Raw genomic sequence first — 21,537 nt, forward strand, 5'->3', positions numbered from 1 at the left:
TGACCGGCTGGACTGAGGAGGGCTTGAGGACCAGTCCGGGAGCAGGTGGGGGTAGGGGCCAGGGGCCCGGGGCCCAGGGCAGAAAGTTAAAGGGAAATTGAGAGAACCGAGGGTAGCTGCTTCTGCATCTCTGCGTCTCTTGCAGCGTCCCGCTCCAGACTTTAATGGGGCACCGGGAGCCAGTAGGCTGATTAGCGCCTCCTCCCTGTCCTGGAGGTGCTGCCCGCGGAGCCTCCTCCTGGAGCCCGCAACTGCCCCTGGGAGTGGAGGGGACACGTTGGCCGCGAAGGGCTGAACTAGCAGGGCCAGAGAGGGAGCTGTTCTTTCCTTCCCGCAGTCCCGGGCTGGCCCTGGCCCTGGCCTGGACGGGTGGAACGGCCTCAGATCCCTGCTGCTGGTTTGTAAAAGTTGGGGAAACTTCGGAACTGCACGGTGGTGAGGAAGCAACCAGACTGCGGGTCTAGACGAGACCACGCGGCAGGCGCACTTGGGCTCCGGAGTCCTCTGGGTGAGCCCCTCGGTTAACCCTTCCAGGTAGGTGGGGGTGGGGGCGGAGCTGCTGGCTGCTGGCCCCGGGTGGGATTCCCTGGCCTGCTTTGGGAAGTTGTTGCAGACCTGTGGAGTTCAGCCTTTCACTTTGTTCCTAAACAAAGCTCGGTAAGAATAACTACAAAACTTTGCATTTCTATAGTAGGTTAAACGCCTCAGGGGTAGGAAGGATACCAAAGGGCTCTGAAAATCTGTGCTACGTTTTATCGTGGACACTTCTCTAGGACATAGCTAGGATTGGACCGTAGTCACTCTAGCTAGGACCGTAGTAACCTAGTTCCTACTGTTTGCTGCCTTAGGTGCAGTCAACCCTATCCCTTTTTAACTGATTTCCTCCTTTCACCACTCTTTTCGTGTGTCCGGGAGGCATATGAATATTGTGGGGCTTTGCCCAGTTCTCTTTGGAGCAATTTCCATTGTGTGTTACTGGAATTTCGGACTTGCTATCTTAACCTGTTATACAAAAAGAAATTAAGAAGCTTTAAAGTAAATTTTATATCTTTTTCTGATGAACAGAAAAATTCTCTCCCTCCCACTACTCTCACCCTAGGAAAACAAGACAAAACAAAATGCAATAAAACCCTTGTAACAAATACGTATAGTCAAGCAAAATAACTTTTCACATTGGCCATGTCCAAAACCGTGTTTCCTTCTACATCCTGAGTCTGTCACCTTTCTGTCAGGAGGTGGGAAGCATCCTTCATCATTGGTCCTCTGGAATCATGGTCATGGAGTTGATTAAAGTTCTTAAGTTCATTCTAGAGAAGCTAAGTGACTTGCCCAATAGCAGATCAAAGGAATAATCACTGCGAGAAACTTTCTCCTATAGTGCTGCTCCTTTGCTACAAGATGCATTAATTCAACAAGCATTGTGGGTAAGTACTCACTGCATTGTTGGGTAACGGTAAGGAGCTCTCTTCTCTTCTCTCTTCTCTCCAACAGTGAGCTGTGCAAGGCCCTAACCATGGGACTGGAAGCCCCAATTCCACCTAAGGCCGAGGAGACGCCTGTGAGAGTGGCCCTGCGTGTCAGGCCCCTTTTGCCCAAAGAGCTACTACATGGACATCAGAGCTGCCTGCAAGTCGAACCAGAGGAATGTCGGGTCATTCTGGGTCGAAACCGGTCCTTTGATTTTGATGTGGTGTTTGCAGAGATGTCGGGTCAGGAAATGGTGTACCAGACCTGTGTGCAGCCTCTTCTGGAGGCTTTCTTCGAGGGTTTCAACGTAACTGTATTTGCCTATGGTCAGACTGGCTCAGGGAAGACTTATACCATAGGGGAGGCGAGCGTTGGTGAGTGCTCTTGTCAGGGACAGGCCTATTTGTACCTGTTCCTGAGACTTGGAAGCACTGCATTCCCAATGTGCTATCTCCCCCACTCCCTTCCTGTACTTTTACTTAGCTATCTTTATTTAACTCTCCTGTCTTAATTCCTGTGGAGAAGGTGGGAGGGGACATTCAAAGATACTTTCAATTGACTAATTGAATATTAGTTAAAAAAATGAAATCTGGGTATAACATTTCAAAGTCACCACCTTCCCACCCAATTTCTAGAGCTAGTCTGGAGGGTTTTAGTTGTTCAGAATCTCAATGTGAACCAACAACATGATGTAGTTGCTAAAAATAATTATCAATCAACAAGCTTTAATTAAGTACCTACTCTATGCCAGGTGCTGGAAATACTAACAGTCTTAGGCTACATTAGTAAAAGTCTAGTGTACAGATCATGGGAGGCAACAATCGCTGTACTGGAGGACAGGAGCTGTCTATAGTTGTGACCCATAAAAGGAAGGTGGGACAGATGGCCAGCTCCCTACCACTGTTCAGCACACATCTAGAGACATATGCTTGGTTCTAGGTGCCATGTTTTAAGGATGGTGACAAACTAGGTATATAGATGTCACAAGGCTGGTGAAAAGTATAGAAGCCATGTCGTATGAGAAACTAGGGATAGTTAACCAGGAAAGGGGAAAATTAAGATGAAGAAGTAGAGACATAAGTAGAGATGTCTTCAAATGTTGAGAGCTTAGACTCGTTCTGTGATGTCCCTAAGGACACAATTAGGACTAATGGATGGAAGTTATGGAGAGGAAGATCTTCTCTTTGGTTAAGGAGGACAGACAGATAGTAACTCCCTTAACACACACGATGGGAATTTCTCCATAGAGCCCTTGGCATTATTCGAAGCCCCAAAATATTCATATGCTTCTAGTCCACAGGAGAAATATAGAAAGCCAGAAGCCAGTTAAGGGTAGAGCTGACCATACTGAGGAATGCAAACAGTAACAACTAAAGCTAAAGACAGAATAAACTGACGCATGAGGTAGTGAGTTTCTCATTACTAGAAGTATTCAAACAGACTATACATTTCTGTCTGGGCTGTTGAAGGGATTCCTTCACGGAGGGGAAGGTTGGATAAGATGCTTCTAAAGTATCTTCTAGCTATTAATATTTTATGGTTCCATTGCCTATGATATCAGATTTCTTTGATTGGTTTTGTGGAATTTTTTTCTTTTCCTCATTTCTTTTTTCCTTCCCTTTTAAAAAAATCTTTTTTTTTTTTAATAAAAGATGACCCACTAGAAGGGGATAGGGAAATGGGAGAAATCTAAATGTTGCAAAAACAAAATGTATTAGTAAAAATTTGTTGTGAAATAGTCTGTTCTACTCCTACCCTACACCCTCAGCTTACTATCAGTTCCTGTTCCAACCCTACTGTTTGTAGCCCTAAGTGTAGTCATCTCTATCTCTTTTTTTAAAAACTGATTTCTTTTTTTATACCCTTTTTGTGTGTGCTGGAGGCATATGCATATGACTGTTGTGGAGCTCTGAGCAGCTCGGGGCTCTTTGGAGAAATTTCCATTGCAGGTAAAGGGAGTGCCTGTCTGTGGCAGTCCTAAAGTAAAGACCCTCCAGACTTTTCACCTGTGTCTCATTCCATCCTGATGTGAGTTTTCTGGTTAAGTTCTGAGATCTTTTCCCTCTTGAAGCCCCTGAGTTCCTTGTGCTCTCTTCAGCTTCCCTCCATGAGGATGAACAGGGCATCATTCCTCGGGCCATGGCAGAAGCCTTCAAGCTCATTGACGAGAATGACCTGCTGGACTACACTGTGCGTGTGTCCTATTTGGAGGTGTACAAGGAGGAGTTCCGAGACCTACTGGAGGTGGGAACAGCCAGCAGAGACATCCAGCTACGAGAGGATGACAAAGGGAATGTTGGTAAGAAGTCCCCTGGGATTCTCCTTGAGAGTGATCTTCCCAGGGACTCTGCAAAGGCTCTGCTATGATTGGTTAAGCCTTCCCTAGTTTTTCTGCTCTATAAAATAATGTCCCCATGTTCCTTGAAGACCTGCTATATCCACCCTTGGGCTTCTTATAGTACCAGCTGCCAGTGTGCTATGGGGAGGTAAGCAGCAGAGAGTGGCTTTACGAACAACAGGATACAAAAGGCAGTATCTTCATACTTCCAGCTTTGGGGTTCTTTCTTAGCTTCTATCTCTATGGACCAAATCCACGTGTATCTTTTCCCCTTCTCCTGGCTTATGCAAATGATGCGGTGTTATGGAACACCATTGCCTTGTCATGAGCAAGTACTTACCTCTCTGAACTTCATGGGAGAAGAGGGGCAAGTGGACCAGATGATCTCCAAAGTTCTTTCCAGAATCACCATCCTATCTCTTTCTTCATTTGGCTCCTACTAGAGCCCTTGACATCCTAATGAAATGTTTCTCTTTGCAGTGCTGTGTGGTGTCAAGGAGGTAGAAGTGGAGGGTCTTGATGAGGTGCTGAGCCTGTTAGAGGTGGGCAATGCAGCTCGGCACACAGGGGCCACTCACATCAACCGGCTGTCTAGCCGTTCCCACACCATCTTCACAGTGACCATGGAGCAGCGCCGAGGTGCTGGCCGCCTGCCTCGCCTTCCCTCCATGGGTCCCATCTCTGGCCAGCTTCTCTCCTCCAAGTTCCACTTTGTGGACCTAGCAGGTTCTGAGAGGGTACTGAAAACTGGCAACACTGGCGAGAGGCTGAAGGAGAGTATCCAGATCAATAGCAGCCTGCTGGCACTGGGCAATGTCATCAGTGCCCTGGGTGACCCTCACCGCAAGGGCAGCCATATTCCCTATCGGGACTCCAAGATCACCAGGTATGTGTGAGTCTGTGTCTCCTCACCTTTGTCATGTCTGACTCCTGGGGACAATTCTCTATCTGGCATGGGAGGGGCAGCCTGGGTTCTCTCCTGTTCTCTGGGGGCATACCTGTGGCAGCCAGGGATTCAGATACCACTTCTAGAAGCACTATCAGCAAGGGGTAACGAGAAGCATTGCAATATAATAGATAAAGAACTAGCCAGGAAGATTTGGGTTTGCGTCCTGCTTCTGACACAATTGACTGGCTATCTGACCCTGGCCAAGTCACTCATTCTCTCAGTGGTCTTGGAAATTCTCTTAAGACTATAAGTTGCCAAGAATGGCTTAACATGCTTTGGAAGAGGACCACTGGGGACCAATATGGCTCATTATAATGGCAGCCCCAACATTTCCTCTGTCTCTTTCTCCACAGGATCTTAAAAGACTCTTTGGGTGGAAATGCCAAGACAGTGATGATTGCCTGTATCAGCCCTTCTTCTTCAGATTTTGATGAAACCCTCAATACCCTCAACTATGCTAGCCGGGCCCAGAACATCCGCAATTGTGCCAGGGTCAACTGCCGGCGGGAACCAGAGCATGTAGAGGAGCTGCAGCTGCAGATCCGAAGTCTCCAGCGGGCCCTAGAACAGCGGCACCGCTCAGAAACCCGTATCATCCACAGGCCTGAACCTGTACACCGCCAGCATCGTGTTCCAGAACTGTCTGCTCGCCTTGTGGCAGAGTGTGCCCGCTACCGGGCTTGCACCGATGCAGCCTACCACCTCCTGCTAGAGCTGCGGGGAGAAGCAGGATTGCCTGAAGAGATGACCCAGAAAGTTCGGGAATGGCTTTGTACTGTGGAGGGTGAACGCAGTGCCCTGAGCTCCGCCTCAGGACCTGACAGTGGTATTGAGAGTGCCTCTACCAATGACCAGTGTCCCCGGGGAATTGGGGCAAAACCATCCAAGGCTCAGGTATGTCAGTAGGATAGGAAACACATGGGAAGCAAGGCTGTGGTTCTCTTGGTCATTGACTGTGGATCCTTTTTTCAAGGCTAAAGGGAGGCACCATGGTATTATGGAAAGAACATTGGATTTGAAGTCAGTGGACCTATGTTTGAATCCTAGCTCTATCATTTATTGCCTTTGTGACTTTGGGCAAGTCATTTGAGTTCTCTTGGCCTCAGTTTCCTCATCTGTAAAATGAAAGAGTTGGAGTACCTCAGGGGTTCTTAAACTGGAGTCTATGAACTTATTTTTTAAAAATATTTTGATAACTGTATTTTAGTATAGTTGGCTTCCTTGATCATCCAATGTATTTTATTTCATGTATTTAAAAATATGCCAAAGAGTTCTATGACACACAAAACATTTAAGAACCTCTAAGACTAGATGATTTCTAAGGTCCCTTCATACCCTAAATCCTATCGTCCTCAATCTGCACTGTGTGAGGAAAAGGTAACATCTGGGAAGAGTTAACTGAAATTGGGTTGAAATACCTGAAAAGAGAAAAAGGTGGTAGAGATGGCACCAGACCTAAAAGCTTCCTTTTATGGCTTAGGAACAGGCAAAGAATGTGATCTAGAAAGAAAAAGAGAAAAAGAGAGAGGCAGAGATAGAGACAGAGACCAAGGTGGGGAAGGGGAGAGGGGGGCGGGGGAGGGAGAGAGGGAGGGGGAGGGGAATTCAGGCTTCAAGAGCAGAGAGGACAGGCTAGGTGTGGGGAAAATAAGAAAAATGTGAGCTATGTGTAGATAAAGAGTGTAGACGGCAGAGGAATCTCCAGGAATTGCTCTCCTTTTTTGCATTGCAAGGACCCTCTTCCATGACACCATTTAAGTTTTTCTTCAAGGGACATGAAGGAGGTGGGGAACAACAGCTGCTAAGTCTTCAGAGCCAAGTAGCCCGCCTGGAGGAGGAGAACAAAGACTTTCTGGCTGCCTTGGAAGATGCCATGGAACAATACAAGCTACAGGTAAAGCTCTTTGCAAATCTATACCACTTGGTACAGTGCCTGGCACACAGTATTGACTGGATGATTCAATGCAAAGAGAATATCTGCTTCTCTCAATTCTTCAGGTATTTGATCTCCAGTCATATCTAAAGCTCATTTTGTCTTGTTGGAACTTTTTGTGTTCATTTCTATGGCCCCTTCCTGTTCCTGGACAGTTAGCCTGGATTCTGGATGCTGAAGGTCGTAGGTCAGAAAAGCTATCCCCCACAAACTCTTTATACACATATGGGCAAAGTTATAAGGTCATTAGGAATATCTCACATTGAACAACCACCATGGGTATGATGACATTATGGGTTTTGCAGAGTCTTGGTGAGTTGCTTTCTGTTAGCTTATAGTCTGTAGAGAACACTAGAGAGACCTGTGTTCAAATACTGGCTTTGGCACTTACTAGTAGTGTGACCCTAGGCAAGTCCCTTACCCTCAGTGAGCCTATTTCTTCATCTTTAAAATGGGAATAATCATACTTGCATCTCTTATTTCATAGGTTTTGTAGGGTTTACTTTGTAAATATAAATATATTTATATAAATGTAACTATATAAATGTTAGGTATGATTGTTACTGTTTCTGTTATTATTTCTAATGCATTGTAGAGTGACCGGCTTCGAGAACAGCAAGATGAGATTGTGCAGCTTCAGTTGCGGCTAGAAATGACCAGGCCTGGCTGGGGACCCACAGAACTACTGCAGGGCCTTCCTTTGGGGGACCACACCCTTCGGCCCCATACGGCCCCTCTGGAGGCAGCTCGTTCCCATGCTCTTGGCATATCAACCCCCTTATGCCTTGAAAATGAGAGTGAGAGAACCCAAAGGGGAGAGGTGAGCAATAGGCACGAGTGACAAGAGATTTTTTTTTTTTTTTTGCCAAGCACTCTCTGCCCCTGTGCTCAGGGTGGTTTCACATCACAGGGTGGGGCCAGGTGTTTCTTTGACTCTCAAAGCAAGAGAACTGAAGAAAACTATCATGGCAAAAGAAGAGAGGGAGTTCCTTCTTTAAATCCTCATGGATTTCACCCAAGTCCAGCTCCATTAGAGAAGGTGGCAGTGGACATTGCCCTGTGACACCTGATCCTACTACATGTCTGTTCTCTATGAGTCTTTTTTTCTGGCTATGAAATGCTAATGATTCTTTTTTGGAGTGATTCCAGATAAAGAGGTGGGATTTGACTAAAATGGGGCTGAATACCACACAGTAAGCCAGTATTTGGCATCTCCCACCTTCCCTTACCTCTGTGGGGTAGGTTCTTTTCTCCAGTAAGGGAGGAACTGGGTCTGTCCAGTATTCCCAACCTTGAAACCTACTTCTCAGGGGTTGAGGACTGGAAGGTAAGAAATCCTGAGAAGGCTTATAGGACTAAGAAATGGGAGTGGGACACTCAGAAAACCTTAGGGATAGCCTTTATGCCTTCCTTCTCCCTGGAACAGCTGATTAACAGAAAAGAAAACAGGGATGAGGGACTGGAAGTAGCAAGGCCTGGAGGTCATTCCTCTTCACCCTCAGAGGAAGAAGAAGAGGAAGAACCCAAACGGTCCTTGCATCTTCGAAGGTAAGCCATAACCAATCTTTGCTGAAGGTTAAACTTTTTGGTAGGCATCTAGAAACTCCCCCAGGTAGGAAGAGATCAAAAGGGCCTTCCTGCCCTATAAATCTTATTTTAAATTAAATTTAAAAAAAATTAACCAGCATTTGTTTTTTGTCCCCTCCTCCGCCCCCTCCCATGTGAAAAAAGAAAAAGAAAAAAACCAAATAAAACCCATATGATAAATATTATACATTAGTCAAGTGAAACACATTCCTCTATTTTCCGTGTCCAAAAAATGTGTCTCATTATGTATATTGAGTCTATCTGTTATCAGGAGGGAGGAAGCATCCTTCATTGTTGGTCCTCTGGAATCATGGCTGATCATCACATTGATCAGAATTCTTAAAATTTTGCAAGTTGTTTGTTTTTACAGTGTTACTGACATTGGATAAATTGTTCCTCAGGTTCTATTCAGTTCACTCTGCATCAGTTCATGTCTTCCAAAGCTTCTCTGAAACTGCCTCCTGCTTTGCTTGTATGATGGAATGCACAGTAGCATTCCATGACATTCATATGCTATGATAACTCAGCCATTCCTCAGTTGATGGGCACCCTCTCAGTTCCCAGTTCTTTCCACCACAGAAAAAGCTAATCTTTTTGATGCTCCGATGGAGGTTCCAGTACCTTCAGAGGCTTTAACTCTAACCCTTGTTATTCACTTGAATGGCCACAGTTGTGGGTAGAAAGGGTGTACACTTTTTTGGGTCCTGCCCTCTAGAAATGGCATTGGGAGCTGGAGCAAGAAGGAAGCTGCCATCCAATGCCATGGAGAGACTAAAGGCTTGGAACTTCAACTGGAGGAGCTAGAGACTGCTGCCCACGTGGCCAGAGGTAGGTGGAGCTATCAGCATTGCAACTGGCAATACTAGCCCTAACTCCATGTCCTTGCCCCAACCTCTGATCTTCCCAGGAGCATCTTAGGCAGAGGGCAGAGGTCCTGTAGCTCTGTTTTGCTCTGGGGGCTCCAGATAAGACTCCCTGTACTGATCTGCAGTTTCTCAAATTGATTGTTTTGAGCAGTAAGCCACCTTTCTCTCTCTGTCCTATTCTACCTCCTTTGTCCCCATCCCCACCAAGTACACACCTTCTGTCTCTTCCTGGAACATGATGTTTAACTTCCAAGGAAATGAAGGACATAGTGTTTCTGTTCCCTGGGCCTCTTTTTCTCTAGCTGTAAAATGGGGGGGGTGTGTTCTCCCTGGGGAGCAGCGCCCTTCCTCCTAGATTATAGGATTACAAGTTTGAGTCTGTCATCTTCCTCATTTTACAGAGGAAGAAACTGAGGCCCAAATTGGTTAAGTGACTTGCCCAGAGTCACACAGCTAGTAAGTGTCTGAAGTAGGATTCAAACTCAGGTCTTCCTAACTCCATTTCCAGGGCTCTATACACTATACTCCTCCTCCTTAGGGTTTCTTAACCTTTTCTGTGTCATAGATCCCTTTGGCAATCTGGGCGAGCTTGTGGACCCCTTCTCTGAACAATGCTTTTAATGCATAAACTCAAATACATAGTATTTCAAAGGAAATAAATCATATTGAAATAAAGATATAATTTTTTCCCATCCAAGCACAGGTTTAAGAACCCCTCAGCAAGGTGGTTGAGAGAGCCTTTATTAGGCCCCAGGAAACATTCTCACCTTCTACCCCAAAGTCATTGAATCCTTGAGGAGAAGGCAAGAGAGGTTGTGGGGAACAGAAACTGCCACAAATCTGTTCTTCTCCCTCCTGTAGTCTTCTCATACAACCTCTGACTTTATGCTGAAAAACTCATGAGTAGCTGTCCCTTTCACCCTTTCCCCTGATCCCCTCAGCAACCCTGGAGGCAGCTGAGTATCTGTCATCCTGGGTTGTTACAGTAGCTGGAGAGAGAAAGGAACCAGCTGGCTGTGGACAAGGTCCCTCTGTCAAGGCCTCAGAGTGGCGTCTGGCACAGGCCCAGCAGAAGATCCGGGAGCTGGCCATTAACATTCGTATGAAGGAAGAGCTGATTGGAGAGCTGATCCGAACAGGTGATGGGGTGGCTCGGGGTCCCTCTTTCATTGTTCCTGAGTACGGGGCAGCCCAGGTAGACCCCCACAAAAATATAATTTCCTGACATGTTTGTACTTGTTTTCCTTCTCGCTGATTCCACAGAAGGGCTCAGTCTCTTGTGCCAAGGGAGAACCTTCCTGTAGACTTGCTCAGCCTGAGTTGTTGCCTGTGGGGATTGGGGGAAAACATACACTCCCTAGACAAGACACTGAGATGATGGGTGATAGAGATAGTCAAAGCTGGGTCCTTGTACCCAGGCCATGACTTCTGTCCAAACCGTGGGCTTCTAGGGAAGGCAGCCCAGGCCATGAATCGTCAGCACTGCCAGCGGATTGGGGAGCTGGAGCGAGAAGCTGACCGGGTACGAGCAGAGCTGAATGAGGGTCAAAGGCAGCTTCGGGAGCTGGAGGGAAAGGAACCCCAGGACCCTGGGGAGAGATCCCGGCTGCAGGAATTCCGCAAGAGGGTTGCTGCTGCCCAGAGCCAAGTACAGGTTGGTGTCCTAAGGGATATTGGTAAGTCCCATGAAGCAACAGTAAGGAGGAAGCTCTTTGCTGACTACATTTTGGTTCCCAGGTAAGAGACTATTTGGAGTCTGGAAACCTGGCCTCTGATCATAGATTTTACCATGTTACTTTGGGAAGTGACTTCTCTTGCTTGCCTTAGCCTTTCCACCCACTTAATACTGAATCTCTCCTAGCCTCCTATAGGAAACTAAAAGTTCTGTAAGAAGATGTGACTTTATAGATGAGGTTGGTTATCAGGATAGTGCTTTGTAAACTTTAAAATACCTGTGAATTATTATTTTCATCATTATTATTGTTAGGATATAATATATTCTTTAAGCACTGAGTCCAACAGTATTTTAAGCCATTGAGAAATGGTTTCTGCCTTATAGATAATCTATAAGGAAGGAGGAGGGAGAAACCGGGGTGATAGGGGTAACAGTGCAGTATCTGAGGGCCTTTGTTGTCCAGAGAAGGGAGGAATGAACAGGGGACAACACTCTGAGGGGGGTATAATAGAGGGCTTAGATTTATATGGTATTATAAGGCACTAAGGGGCAGCTAGGTGGCGCAGGGGATAGACTGCTGGGCCTAGAGTCAGGAAGACCTGAGTTCAAATGCAGCCTTAGACACTAACTAGTTGTATGACCCTGGGCAAGTCACTTAACCCTGTTTGCCTCAGTTTGCTCATCTGTAAAATGAGCTGGAGGAGAAAATGACAAACCACTCTAGTATCTTTGCCAAGAAAACCTCAAAGCAGGTCATGGAGAGTTGGACACAACTGAAAAACTACTGAAAATAAAGCATTAAACTATAAAGTTTAAGAAGCCCTTTGCTTAAAACAGTCCTGTGAGATTGGGAAGTGTTTATTTGTCCATTTCATGGGTTACAGTGACAAAAAAAGTCACTCAGCGGCCAACCTTCTACTGCTGAGCCTTTCTTGCCTGTAACACTTTATAGCTACAGTTTTCCCTTCCACAACATGACTTTCCCCATTGAGGTTTCAACATATCATGGGTCTGCATAAAAAAATTAAATGAGAATTTTTTGGAAGTTTGGTGGTAGCCACAGATGACCTGTAAAGGTTAGTAGATGACAGAGAAAAAGTTTAGAAGCTCAGAAATGTGTAAAAAAAATATGTGTAGTATTATATAATTTATTTTTAATGCCATAATAATTTGGACTTCTTCTCTGGTCTGAAGGGAGGGCCAAAAATTTTTACACGGATTTTCCAGATCATAGGAGTCTACACCCCTAACCCTCCACTAGTGGAAGGGACAACTGTATATGGTCATGATGTGGCCCAATCGCCTAGATCCCATGTGCCTCAGGCAATTCTCTAGAGTTTATCTATTGTATTATAGATGGCATGTGGTCAGCTTTGGGGGAGGCAGTTCTCATGCTGGGAATCTCTTAAACTGACTAAATCACAAAATGTATATTCAAGTGTAGATGTGGGTTATTATTACTTAGATGGGTTCTCAGGCAACAGGCATAAAGTCTTTCACCAGGCCTGCACTCAGTGGGATCTGTCAGAGCTTGTACTTCAGAGGTATGGTCTTAATCACCTCTATGTCATGATGAGGCATCAGAGTAGGATTTTAGTGGAGTGTGAGCTAGGTAGCTTAAGTATTTTTATCTAGGTTTGGTAGTGTGTGCGTGTGTGTGTGTGTGTGTGTGTATAGTTGTTTTTGTTGTTTAAGCATTCAGTCATGTCTGACTCTTTGTGACCCTGTATAGAATTTTCTTGGCAAAGACACTGGGGTGGTTTGCCATTTCTTTCTCCAGTGGATTAAGGCAGACAGAGGCTAAGTGACTTGCCCAGGATCAGACAGCTAGTCAGTGTCTGAGGCCTTTGAACTCAGGTCTTCCTGTCTCCAGGCCCAGCATTCTATCCATTGAGCTACCTAGCTGCCTCAAACCCTCCCGTCGCACGGCTAAGTAAATAGCAGATTTTGTTGTTCAGTTGTGTCTGTGACTCTTTATGACCTCGTTTGGGGTTTTCTTGGAAAAGGTCCTGGGGTGGTTTGATGAGGAAATTGAGGCAAACGGGGTTCAGTGACTTGCCCAGGGTCACACAGCTAGTAAATGTCTGAGGCTGGATTTGAACTCAGGTCTTTCTGACTCCTGTCCTGGCCCTCTATCCACTGTGCTGCCTAGCTGCCCTAGCAGAACCAAGCTTCAGTAGGGTAGTCCCCCGATTCCACATTCATGCTATTTCCATTATAGTCTGCTGCTTCTTCATGAATGTGATATCTCCATGGACCTCCTAGGCCCACTGTGCTAGGAAGGTGGCCAGCTGGAGTTTGGGGGCTGCTGACCGATCTATCCATTGGTACAGGTCCTCAGGGAGAAAAAGCAGGCCACGGAGCGTCTGGTATCACTCTCGGCTCAGAGTGAGAAGCGAGTGCGGGAGCTGGAGAGGAATGTGCAAGTCATGCGTCAGCAGCAAGGGCAGCTTCAGAGGCGGCTCCGGGAGGAGACGGAGCAGAAGAGGCGTCTGGAGACAGAGATGCACAAGAGGCAGCACCGGGTCAAGGTCAGGGGCTTGGGAGTTTCATACCATGAACCTGGAAGGCAGGAGCTGTGACAAGGCTGGGGTAATGAAGTTGAGGATGCTCCATTGTAACTTAGAAAGTGAAGGACTCAAGACAAAAGCCTCCAGGGGGAAGTAAAGTAAGGCAGCAGAAGCCGGGGTGGGCAGATGGGAAGAGACAAAGCAGTTGAGACGAAGACAAGTGGTGGGATTTGCTTTACATCTGACATACCTGGACCAGGGTGAAACACTCCCGTGATGCTGGGGTACCATCACTAAGAAATCCGAGAAGAAGACAGGGTAGCCTTGTAAACAGGCTGCATACAACACTGTTCTCTGGCGGTCACTTACTGATCTGTTCTAATCCCGTTCTCTTGGCATCCTGGCTCTGGTCCCTCCTTTAGGAGCTGGAGCTCAAGCATGAACAGCAGCAAAAGATCTTGAAGATCAAGACAGAAGAGATTGCAGCCTTCCAGAGGAAGAGGAGGAGTGGCAGCAACGGCTCCGTGGTCAGTCTGGAGCAGCAGCAGGTACCTGGGGTTAAGAGGTTGCTAGGTAGGCCTTCACTGACCCTTATACTGAGAAAGGCATGTCCTGGGACTCAGGAGCCTTGGATTACATTTCACAATTCTTTGGAATTGTGATCCAAGGAGGTGAATGAGAACTAATGGCCAGTTGGATTGAGACAGAAGTGTGTGTTGTTACGGTCTAACATCTCTTCCCTTAGAAGATTGAAGAACAAAAAAAATGGCTGGACCTGGAAATGGAGAAGGTCCTGGAGCAGCGGAGGGCGCTGGAAGAGCTGGGGGAGGAACTGCGCAAACGGGAGACTATTCTGGCTAAGAAGGAAGCTCTGATGCTGGAGAAAACTGGGCTAGAGAGCAAGAGACTTCGATCTAGTCAGGTGAGCATCGGGTCAGAGACATTGTGAATAGGAAGAAGGCAGGAGCCATTCTCTTCCAGGAAGGAAAGAAGTTAGAGAAGGCTTGCTAGTTGGAGAGTCCTACATAATCATCAGGAAGGTGCCCAAGTTCTCATCCTCAAATTCAATTAAAATATTTATTTGATACCTGTTGTGTACATTGATCTGAGTTCCGTAGGATAAGTAGAAAATGTGATCTCTTTCCCCAGGAAATTTATAGTATTGTTGAAGAAATGCCCAACAGAAATCAAATCCAAAAATCAGGCAGCATGTGACCAAGTTTTAAAATATATAGACAGTAAGTAAACTTATAAGCAGCTATGGCATAGGAGTACTGGATCTGGAGTTAGAAGATCTGAATTCAAATCCCAACTGTACCACTTTGTGTCTCAATTTCTCTGTAAGATAGGGATGAACTTGTATAAGTTCTTGTAAACTTTTGTATAAAGCTGTATAAATTGTTTAAGTATAATGTTGTATAGTTTTCACAATCAAGCTGTTGTGAAAATCCAATGAGATAATGAGTGTAAAGTGCTTTGTAACCATCAATGGCTATATAAATGTATGCAATCAATCTCAGTTTAGAGGACAAACTATATTATTGAGCTATTTAAATTGTTTTTATTTGTGCTAAAGATCCACCTTCTTGCCCTCCCACTCCTTTCCTCCCCCTTCCCCAACTGAGAACGCAAGAAAAGCAAAACCCATTACAAACATGTATAGTCATGACCAAATTGGCCATGTCCAAAAACATATATATATATATATATATGTATATATCTTATTCGGCCTTCTGTGTCCTTCACCTTTCTATAAGGAAGTGAGTAGCATTTTTCATTGTTAGTCCTCTAGAATCTGAGTTGGTCGTTTTATTGCTAAGAGTTCAGCACAATAGTATTCCATCACATTTAGATACCATAACTTGTTTATCCATTCCCCACTTGATGGGCACCTCCTCAGATTCCCTTTCTTTGCCATCTCAGAAAGAGCTATGGATATTTTTGTACATCCTTAGAGTTGGCTTTGCCTAAGACTAATTCCTCCCTGTCCACCCTTCTTCTAATTCCCCCTCCCCAGTTCTCCTCTTTTCTCATTTCCCTGTTGAATAAAATGTACTTCTGTACTCAACTCTGTGTGTGTGTGTGTGTGTGTGTGTGTCCTTCTTTAGGCCAGTTCAGGTGAGAGAGGTTGAAGTGCCAGCTATTCCCCCTTACCCTCTTCTCCTTATTTATTTGGATGTCTGCTCCTGCACCTTGATCGTCTGAGATAATTTCCCCTAACCTTCTTCCCCCTTTTCCCCTTAACCCCTTTCCTCTCTGTGTATTCCTCTTTTCCTCTCTTTGCATTCTTTTCTTAAGAGCATCAAGACGTAACAGAACCACTCCCAGGTCTTATCTAATTGGAAACCCTCTCTATGAACGCCTGATGTTGATAGGGTGCAGAGAGGGCACATATAGCATCTTCCCATATTTGAATGTAAGCAGTTTATCCTTCGTTAATCTTTATCATTTTTCATTCATGTTTGCTTTTTGTGTTTCTCTTTGCTTCTGTGTTTGAACTTCAGAGTTTCTCTGTAGCTCTGGTCTTTTCATCAGGAATGCTTGGATATCTTCTATTTTATTGAAGGTTCATTTTCTCTCCCTGCATAATCAAGTTATTCTTGGCTATAAGTCCATATCCTTTGCCTTCCAAGTTCTCTTTTTGTTCATAGTGGTGGCTGCTAAATTGTGTGTGATCTTAACTGGCTCCTTGGTACTTGAATTATTTCTCTCTGGCTGCTTGCAGACCTTGTTTCTCAGAACTGGAAGCACTTGATTTTGGCTCTGTTGCTGGTAGTTTTCATTTTGGAGTTTCTTTCTGGAGGTGACTGGTGGATTTTATTTCCACTTTGCCCACAGGTTCTAAGAGATCTGGGACAGTCTTCCAAAAGAAAAAAAATTTCTTAAATACAATATCTAGGCTCTGTTTTTGGGGGTGGGGATTGTAGAGTTCACATAATATAATGATTCTTAATTTTCCCTTGATCTGTTTTCCAGGTCAGTTATTTTTGTTATGTGATACACTGGATCTGTGACCTGGAACTGGGTAATGGGTGACAAAGTTATCAGTTGGCACCCACCCCCTTTGCAGTACCCCAGTATGGGTCTGAGGGTTCCTTGTATGTGTCCGGGACCTCCTCTTGCCCTGGTGCTCAGTTTTTCTTAGAGCCCTAGACACAGTGCTCTGGACACTGTTCCTAACCCAATTCAGTCCTCATGTCTGCAGACCTCTCTATCCCTATGCCAAAGGACTGACTCATGGTGACTTTTTTTTAGGATTTCTTCATCAGAAGTCTATCTTGAATATTTTCTAGATCTTTTTGGAGGAGTCTGTGGAGGGGAGCTCATCACACTGGTTTTTACCACTCCACTATCTTGACCCTGCCCTATTGGGCTATTTCCTAAAAGACTGATAGAGGGACAAGGTCTTTACTAAATTACTCTTCACACTGTTCCCCCAGTAAAAACTTCAATAGATCTCTTATATCAACAAACTCTGTTGTCTGACTTTTATATAAGACCTTCCACAGTCTGGCCTCATCTCACCTAGCCAGACCGTTTCTTCTTACTCCATAATGTGCAGTCTAGTTTAAACTTTTTTCTTTGTGTCCTATGAACACACAAGGCTCATTCCTACTTTGGTGCCTATGTTCATATTCCCTGTTAAAGCCTTCTGTTTATATGGTAATCATCCTGCAAGACCCAGCTCCCGTTCTCCTTTCTCCATAAAATCTGCCCTAATTCCTCTGTCATTGAGCTTCCCCTTTTCTGAACTTAGTCTGAAGCACACCACTTAGTATTTATATTGCCTTTGGTTTGCTGGTGTTGCTTGCATGCCCTGTATGTCTTAGCTAACTTACTAGCTTCCTAGGAATAGGGGCAGTGTCTAGTTTAGTAAGTTTTTATATATTTATTATTCTCTTTCTGCAGGCACTCAATGAGGACATTGTGCGAGTATCAAGTCGATTAGAGCATTTGGAAAAGGAACTGTCTGAGAAAAGTGGGCAGCTCCGGCAGGGCAGTGCCCACAGCCAGCAACAGATACGTGTAGAGATTGACAACCTGCGACAAGAAAAGGACCTGCTGCTCAAACAGCGACTAGAGATTGATAGTAAACTGAGGCAGGGTAACCTGCTGTCTCCAGAGGTATTGTTCTGCTTACATGTAAGCCCCTCCCAAGCCCATGCATCCCGTTTACAATGAGGTACTCTAGCCACTGAAGTTCCTAACCAACATCCCACCAGGTGGCTGCACCTTCCTTCCCTTTCTGTCTTGAAGCAAAACTAGATTAGAAATAATCACATCAGACTTTTATGATTTCTGGAAATCTTTGAGTGGAGGCTGGATGACCACTTGTCAAGAATGTTACAGTGTCAAATTCCTTCCTTCTAATTGAGCTTGTTTCCAAGAGGAGCTCTTGGTACATTTTGTGCATAATCTCATCTACCTTCTTTGTGATTAGAGGGAATGGAGTATTTAAGAGCACAGTCTAGCACTATGGGATGGAAAGAGCACTGGATGAGATGTCAGGAGCCTGGAGACTCTAGTCCTTGCTGGTTTACCTTTCTGAGTCTGTTTTGTCATCTAAAAAACGAGAGGGCTGGACTATGTGATCCATTCCTGGTCTGAAATTAAATGATTCTATGAATTGCAATTCAGTTTTGTACAGGGGTTAGTTCATTAGTGGTGTATTTAAAGTACCACACCAGGTTTTTCTTATTGACAAGGTGTCTTTCCTTGAAACTCTGTCATTGTTTACTAAGGGAAGATCAATTTATTGCAGTAAATCATCTTAAACAAAGTCAGACTGGCAAATCAGCCACAAATATGAATACATTTCTAAGTTATTTGAACTGTTTTGTACTTGTTATTTTGGATTATTAGTAGCAGTGGTTCCAACAGTATACCCCAAGAAACTTCTCAAACAATACTTGGGGTTCTCACCATTGGGCTGGGGTTATGACTGAAATATTCAGTTTGATGGAAATAGGCTTCATCTCTGGTTACACACTGACTATAGGGATAGGCATATGGGCATTGTTGGGTCCCCAGCTCCAGCTTTCTTGAGCCTGTAGTATATGAACTAGAGGTCAGGGACTAGATTTTGATTTTTAAAAATTATTAAACTATTGCCCACCCCAAAATAGCTCCTGCATTGTATGCGTGGTCCACTCGGTACCTGGCACATGGCATAAGCTTAAGATATATTACTTCTCCAAGAGTTGGTGTCTATGCCCCCGCAGGAGGAAAGAACTCTATTCCAGTTGGATGAGGCTATTGAAGCTCTGGATGCAGCCATCGAATATAAGAATGAGGCCATCACTTGTCGTCAACGGGTGCTACGAGCCTCAGCCACCATGTTGTCTCAATGCGAGATGAATCTCATGGCCAAACTCAGCTACCTTTCTTCCTCAGAGACCCGGGCTTTGCTGTGCAAATATTTTGACAAGGTAGGCAACTACCTCATACTCTTATCATTTCTCATCTGATCTTCAATTCCATGGGACACTAAAAAGAGGCATCAAAAAGTAGCTAATTTCCTTAGTTGGTGGGTCTGAACTTAGGACAAACTATAATCTCCAGGGACCCCTCAACCCTCCTTTCTCCATGAAACCCATTTTCACCTAAACCCAGTGTTGTCCATAGGCTGAAGCTGAGTGCCACATCCTCACTGCTATCCTTTTTTTTCTGATTTCCTGACCAATATGTAATGGTCTCTGCCTAGAATTGAGATTCTTGGTCTCCAGGGACAATGCTACAAGCCTCAAGATAGTATGAGGGCTTGATCAGCAGGTAAGACAAAGCCTGGGATTTGGGACAGGTGGTAACACTTCGGGAAGAACAGCACCAGCAGCAAATCGCCTTCTCAGAACTTGAAATGCAGTTAGAGGAACAGCAGAGATTGGTATACTGGCTGGAGGTAGCGCTGGAACGACAACGACTAGAGATGGACCGCCAGCTCACCCTGCAGCAGAAAGAGCATGAGCAAAACATCCAACTCTTGCTCCAGCAGAGCCGAGGTAATACTCATTTCATTCACTACAAGTTAGCATGATTCTTTTTTTATTATCTCTGCAACTCCTCCCATGGTTCCTCCCCTTACACACCTCACCTCTTATATTCAGAACACCCGGGTGAAGGACTTGCAGGCAGCAAGAGGCAATATGAAAATAGGATCCAAGTTCTGGAGAAAGAACTAGGCCGATACATGTGGACAAATCAGGAGCTGAAGCAGAGGCTTAGTAACTTGAATTCCATGGGACAGAGCAAAGGTAAAGTTTACAGTTGGTTGCTAACCTAGGTCATCTTAATTTCCCTTTGGGATGTTAAACCTAACTTATCATAGAAGGTTTCTCATTAAGCTCAGCCTTAACTTAAATTCTTAAGTGGGAAGGAGTAGAAACTTGTTGAACTTCAAGCAAAGGCTGGGTATTTGTTGGGCGTCTTAAGAGTGGGAATTCTTTTGTCTAAGGATTAGACTACTAGAATGTGAATACCTCACCCTCAAGTTTGAGCTGCTTGTAATTTTGCTCATTTTTTCCCCCTTGAGGACATCAAGGCTGAGTGAGTCGTCTTGGCAGTGATATCACTTCTATACTATACATGTGAGACTGTCACTCTTGACAAAATTCTGTTCTTGGCAACAGGAGGGGAGAAGCGGACTGTGTGCATTGAGAATAGACAGTCCTTTGCAGCTGGAATGGAAGAGGAAACTGGTGCAGCTTCTGAGCAGCTCTGGCAGGCATCGCTCGGGGAGGGAACCCCTAAGGCCAGGGAAGAGATTCGAGACTTAGTGCACGCACCGTTACCATTGATGTGGAAACGCTCATCTCTGTCTAGTGACGAGCAGGGCTGCTTAGAGGAGCTCAGGCAGCGAGAAGTGTCTGAGCCTCTACTTGGAAGGCTGTTGCCTATGGGTGAACCACTTCTGCCTCGGAGCCTGGGCTCTTTGCCCAAATCAAGACGAGAGTTACGAAGAGCCAGTCAAGGGATGATTGATGTTAGGAAAAACCCAGTATAGACAGAAATCCCAAGGGCTGCCTCAGAGGTCAAGATTTGAATGTGAATGGTGTTGCCCCAAAGGACAGAACTATGCTATTCAATGATCAGTGAATTTGTGGTCTACTGAAGGATGTTAATGCTCCAAGGTACTGGAAGCTGATACCAGCCTGTGTGATTTCAGTGACCCACAATATATGTGGAATTGATGACCTTGTAAATGTAGTTTAAAAGTATGTTTATTATCATTTTGTAATAAATAAACTTTAATGTGAGTTTTAAGAACCAAGGGATGAGTTTGCAAGGGAACTGCAGCTTGTATTTTTATCAGCACGACTAAAGCAATTGACATGGGTGGAGGTGGGGGTACATTTGTTCTAATTAGATATGACTAGCACAAAGAAAGTTATTTAGGAAAAGAAAAAAACCAAACTATTTCCTTCTCTGACACTTTCAGCCTAGGTAAAGACAGCCAAATATAAGCAAGGTATTAAGAGTACGGGGCTAAATCTAAAGTCTAAGTTCTCTTATACCCACACCACTGATTTAGTAGCAAATCCATCTATAAACTGAGAAAAAGTAATGTTTTCTTATCCCTGAGGTAAATCATTTTGAACTCATTAGGCATTTTTCTGAAGTGGAGAAAATAGTAAGATGTTTCAAAACATGGAAATGTGACTAAAAAAATATTACTTTGAACAACAGCCTTAATGGCAAGTTAAAGAGGTTTAGAGTTTTGGGTGATGGTCACAACTGACTTCAGTCTAGTCATGGTGAGGATTAGTAACTTGGTAGGAATACAGCGGATATTTATATGGAATTTTATAGTTCTCTCATTTGATGACCATAGCTTTGTTTGATAAGAGTGCGATTTTTTTTAGATTTTATAGATGAGGAAACAAGCTCCCATGTTAAGTGATTTGCTTAAAGTCATTTAGATAATAAGTAGTAGAGACAGAGTACCATCAAGGCCACTGTTCTTTCTCCTATGTGATACTGCATCTGTACATTGAACCCATTGCTTCAAGTAACAATTTATTATATTATACTGAGGGAATGTGGACAATTTCTTCTGCCACATCAGACATTATCTTTACGGTCCCAAGGCACTACTGCTCCATCTTGGGTTTGGTGTGGAGCAAAGGATGATGGTGGAATTGAATGCAGGGAACAATAACTTCTCCACACTTTCTAGCCAGACTCAGAGTTCTGAGAACAGTAGAAGAGGCCCGAA

General features: G+C 44.7%; 1 protein-coding gene across 3 annotated transcripts; it reads left to right on the plus strand.

The window, feature by feature from the left end:
* Positions 1 to 3: 3 nt before the first annotated feature.
* KIF7 (kinesin family member 7) lies at positions 4 to 20,588 on the plus strand. 3 transcript variants are annotated; one of them, XM_036736915.1, is made up of 20 exons: positions 4 to 45; positions 338 to 534; positions 1,492 to 1,841; positions 3,566 to 3,766; positions 4,286 to 4,691; positions 5,108 to 5,648; positions 6,526 to 6,648; positions 7,283 to 7,507; positions 8,114 to 8,235; positions 8,990 to 9,102; positions 10,127 to 10,279; positions 10,592 to 10,794; positions 13,149 to 13,346; positions 13,748 to 13,873; positions 14,071 to 14,247; positions 17,235 to 17,450; positions 18,548 to 18,754; positions 19,126 to 19,324; positions 19,430 to 19,576; positions 19,952 to 20,325. In XM_036736915.1, the coding sequence occupies exons 3-20, from the start codon at positions 1,514 to 1,516 to the stop codon at positions 20,323 to 20,325; spliced, it is 4,059 nt and encodes a 1,352-aa protein (XP_036592810.1). In that variant the 5' UTR covers positions 4 to 45; positions 338 to 534; positions 1,492 to 1,513. The 3 variants fall into 3 exon arrangements, with proteins under 3 accessions (XP_036592810.1, XP_036592812.1, XP_036592813.1); XM_036736917.1 differs by lacking the exon at positions 4 to 45 and having other exon boundaries at positions 155 to 534; positions 19,952 to 20,588; XM_036736918.1 differs by lacking the exons at positions 4 to 45; positions 19,952 to 20,325 and adding an exon at positions 19,855 to 19,919 and having other exon boundaries at positions 155 to 534.
* Positions 20,589 to 21,537: the final 949 nt, after the last annotated feature.

This window comes from Trichosurus vulpecula, chromosome 8 (assembly GCF_011100635.1).
Source record: "Trichosurus vulpecula isolate mTriVul1 chromosome 8, mTriVul1.pri, whole genome shotgun sequence".
Lineage (NCBI taxonomy): Eukaryota > Metazoa > Chordata > Mammalia > Diprotodontia > Phalangeridae > Trichosurus > Trichosurus vulpecula.

Bases quoted from the DNA above. Each gene is read 5' to 3' on its own strand.
- KIF7 (XM_036736915.1), top strand. From the start codon at position 1,514: ATGGGACTGGAAGCCCCAATTCCACCTAAGGCCGAGGAGACGCCTGTG. The intron at 1,842-3,565 runs GTGAGTGCTCTT...TGCTCTCTTCAG, and splicing joins CATAGGGGAGGCGAGCGTTG to CTTCCCTCCATGAGGATGAA. The intron at 19,577-19,951 runs GTAAAGTTTACA...TCTTGGCAACAG, and splicing joins TTCCATGGGACAGAGCAAAG to GAGGGGAGAAGCGGACTGTG.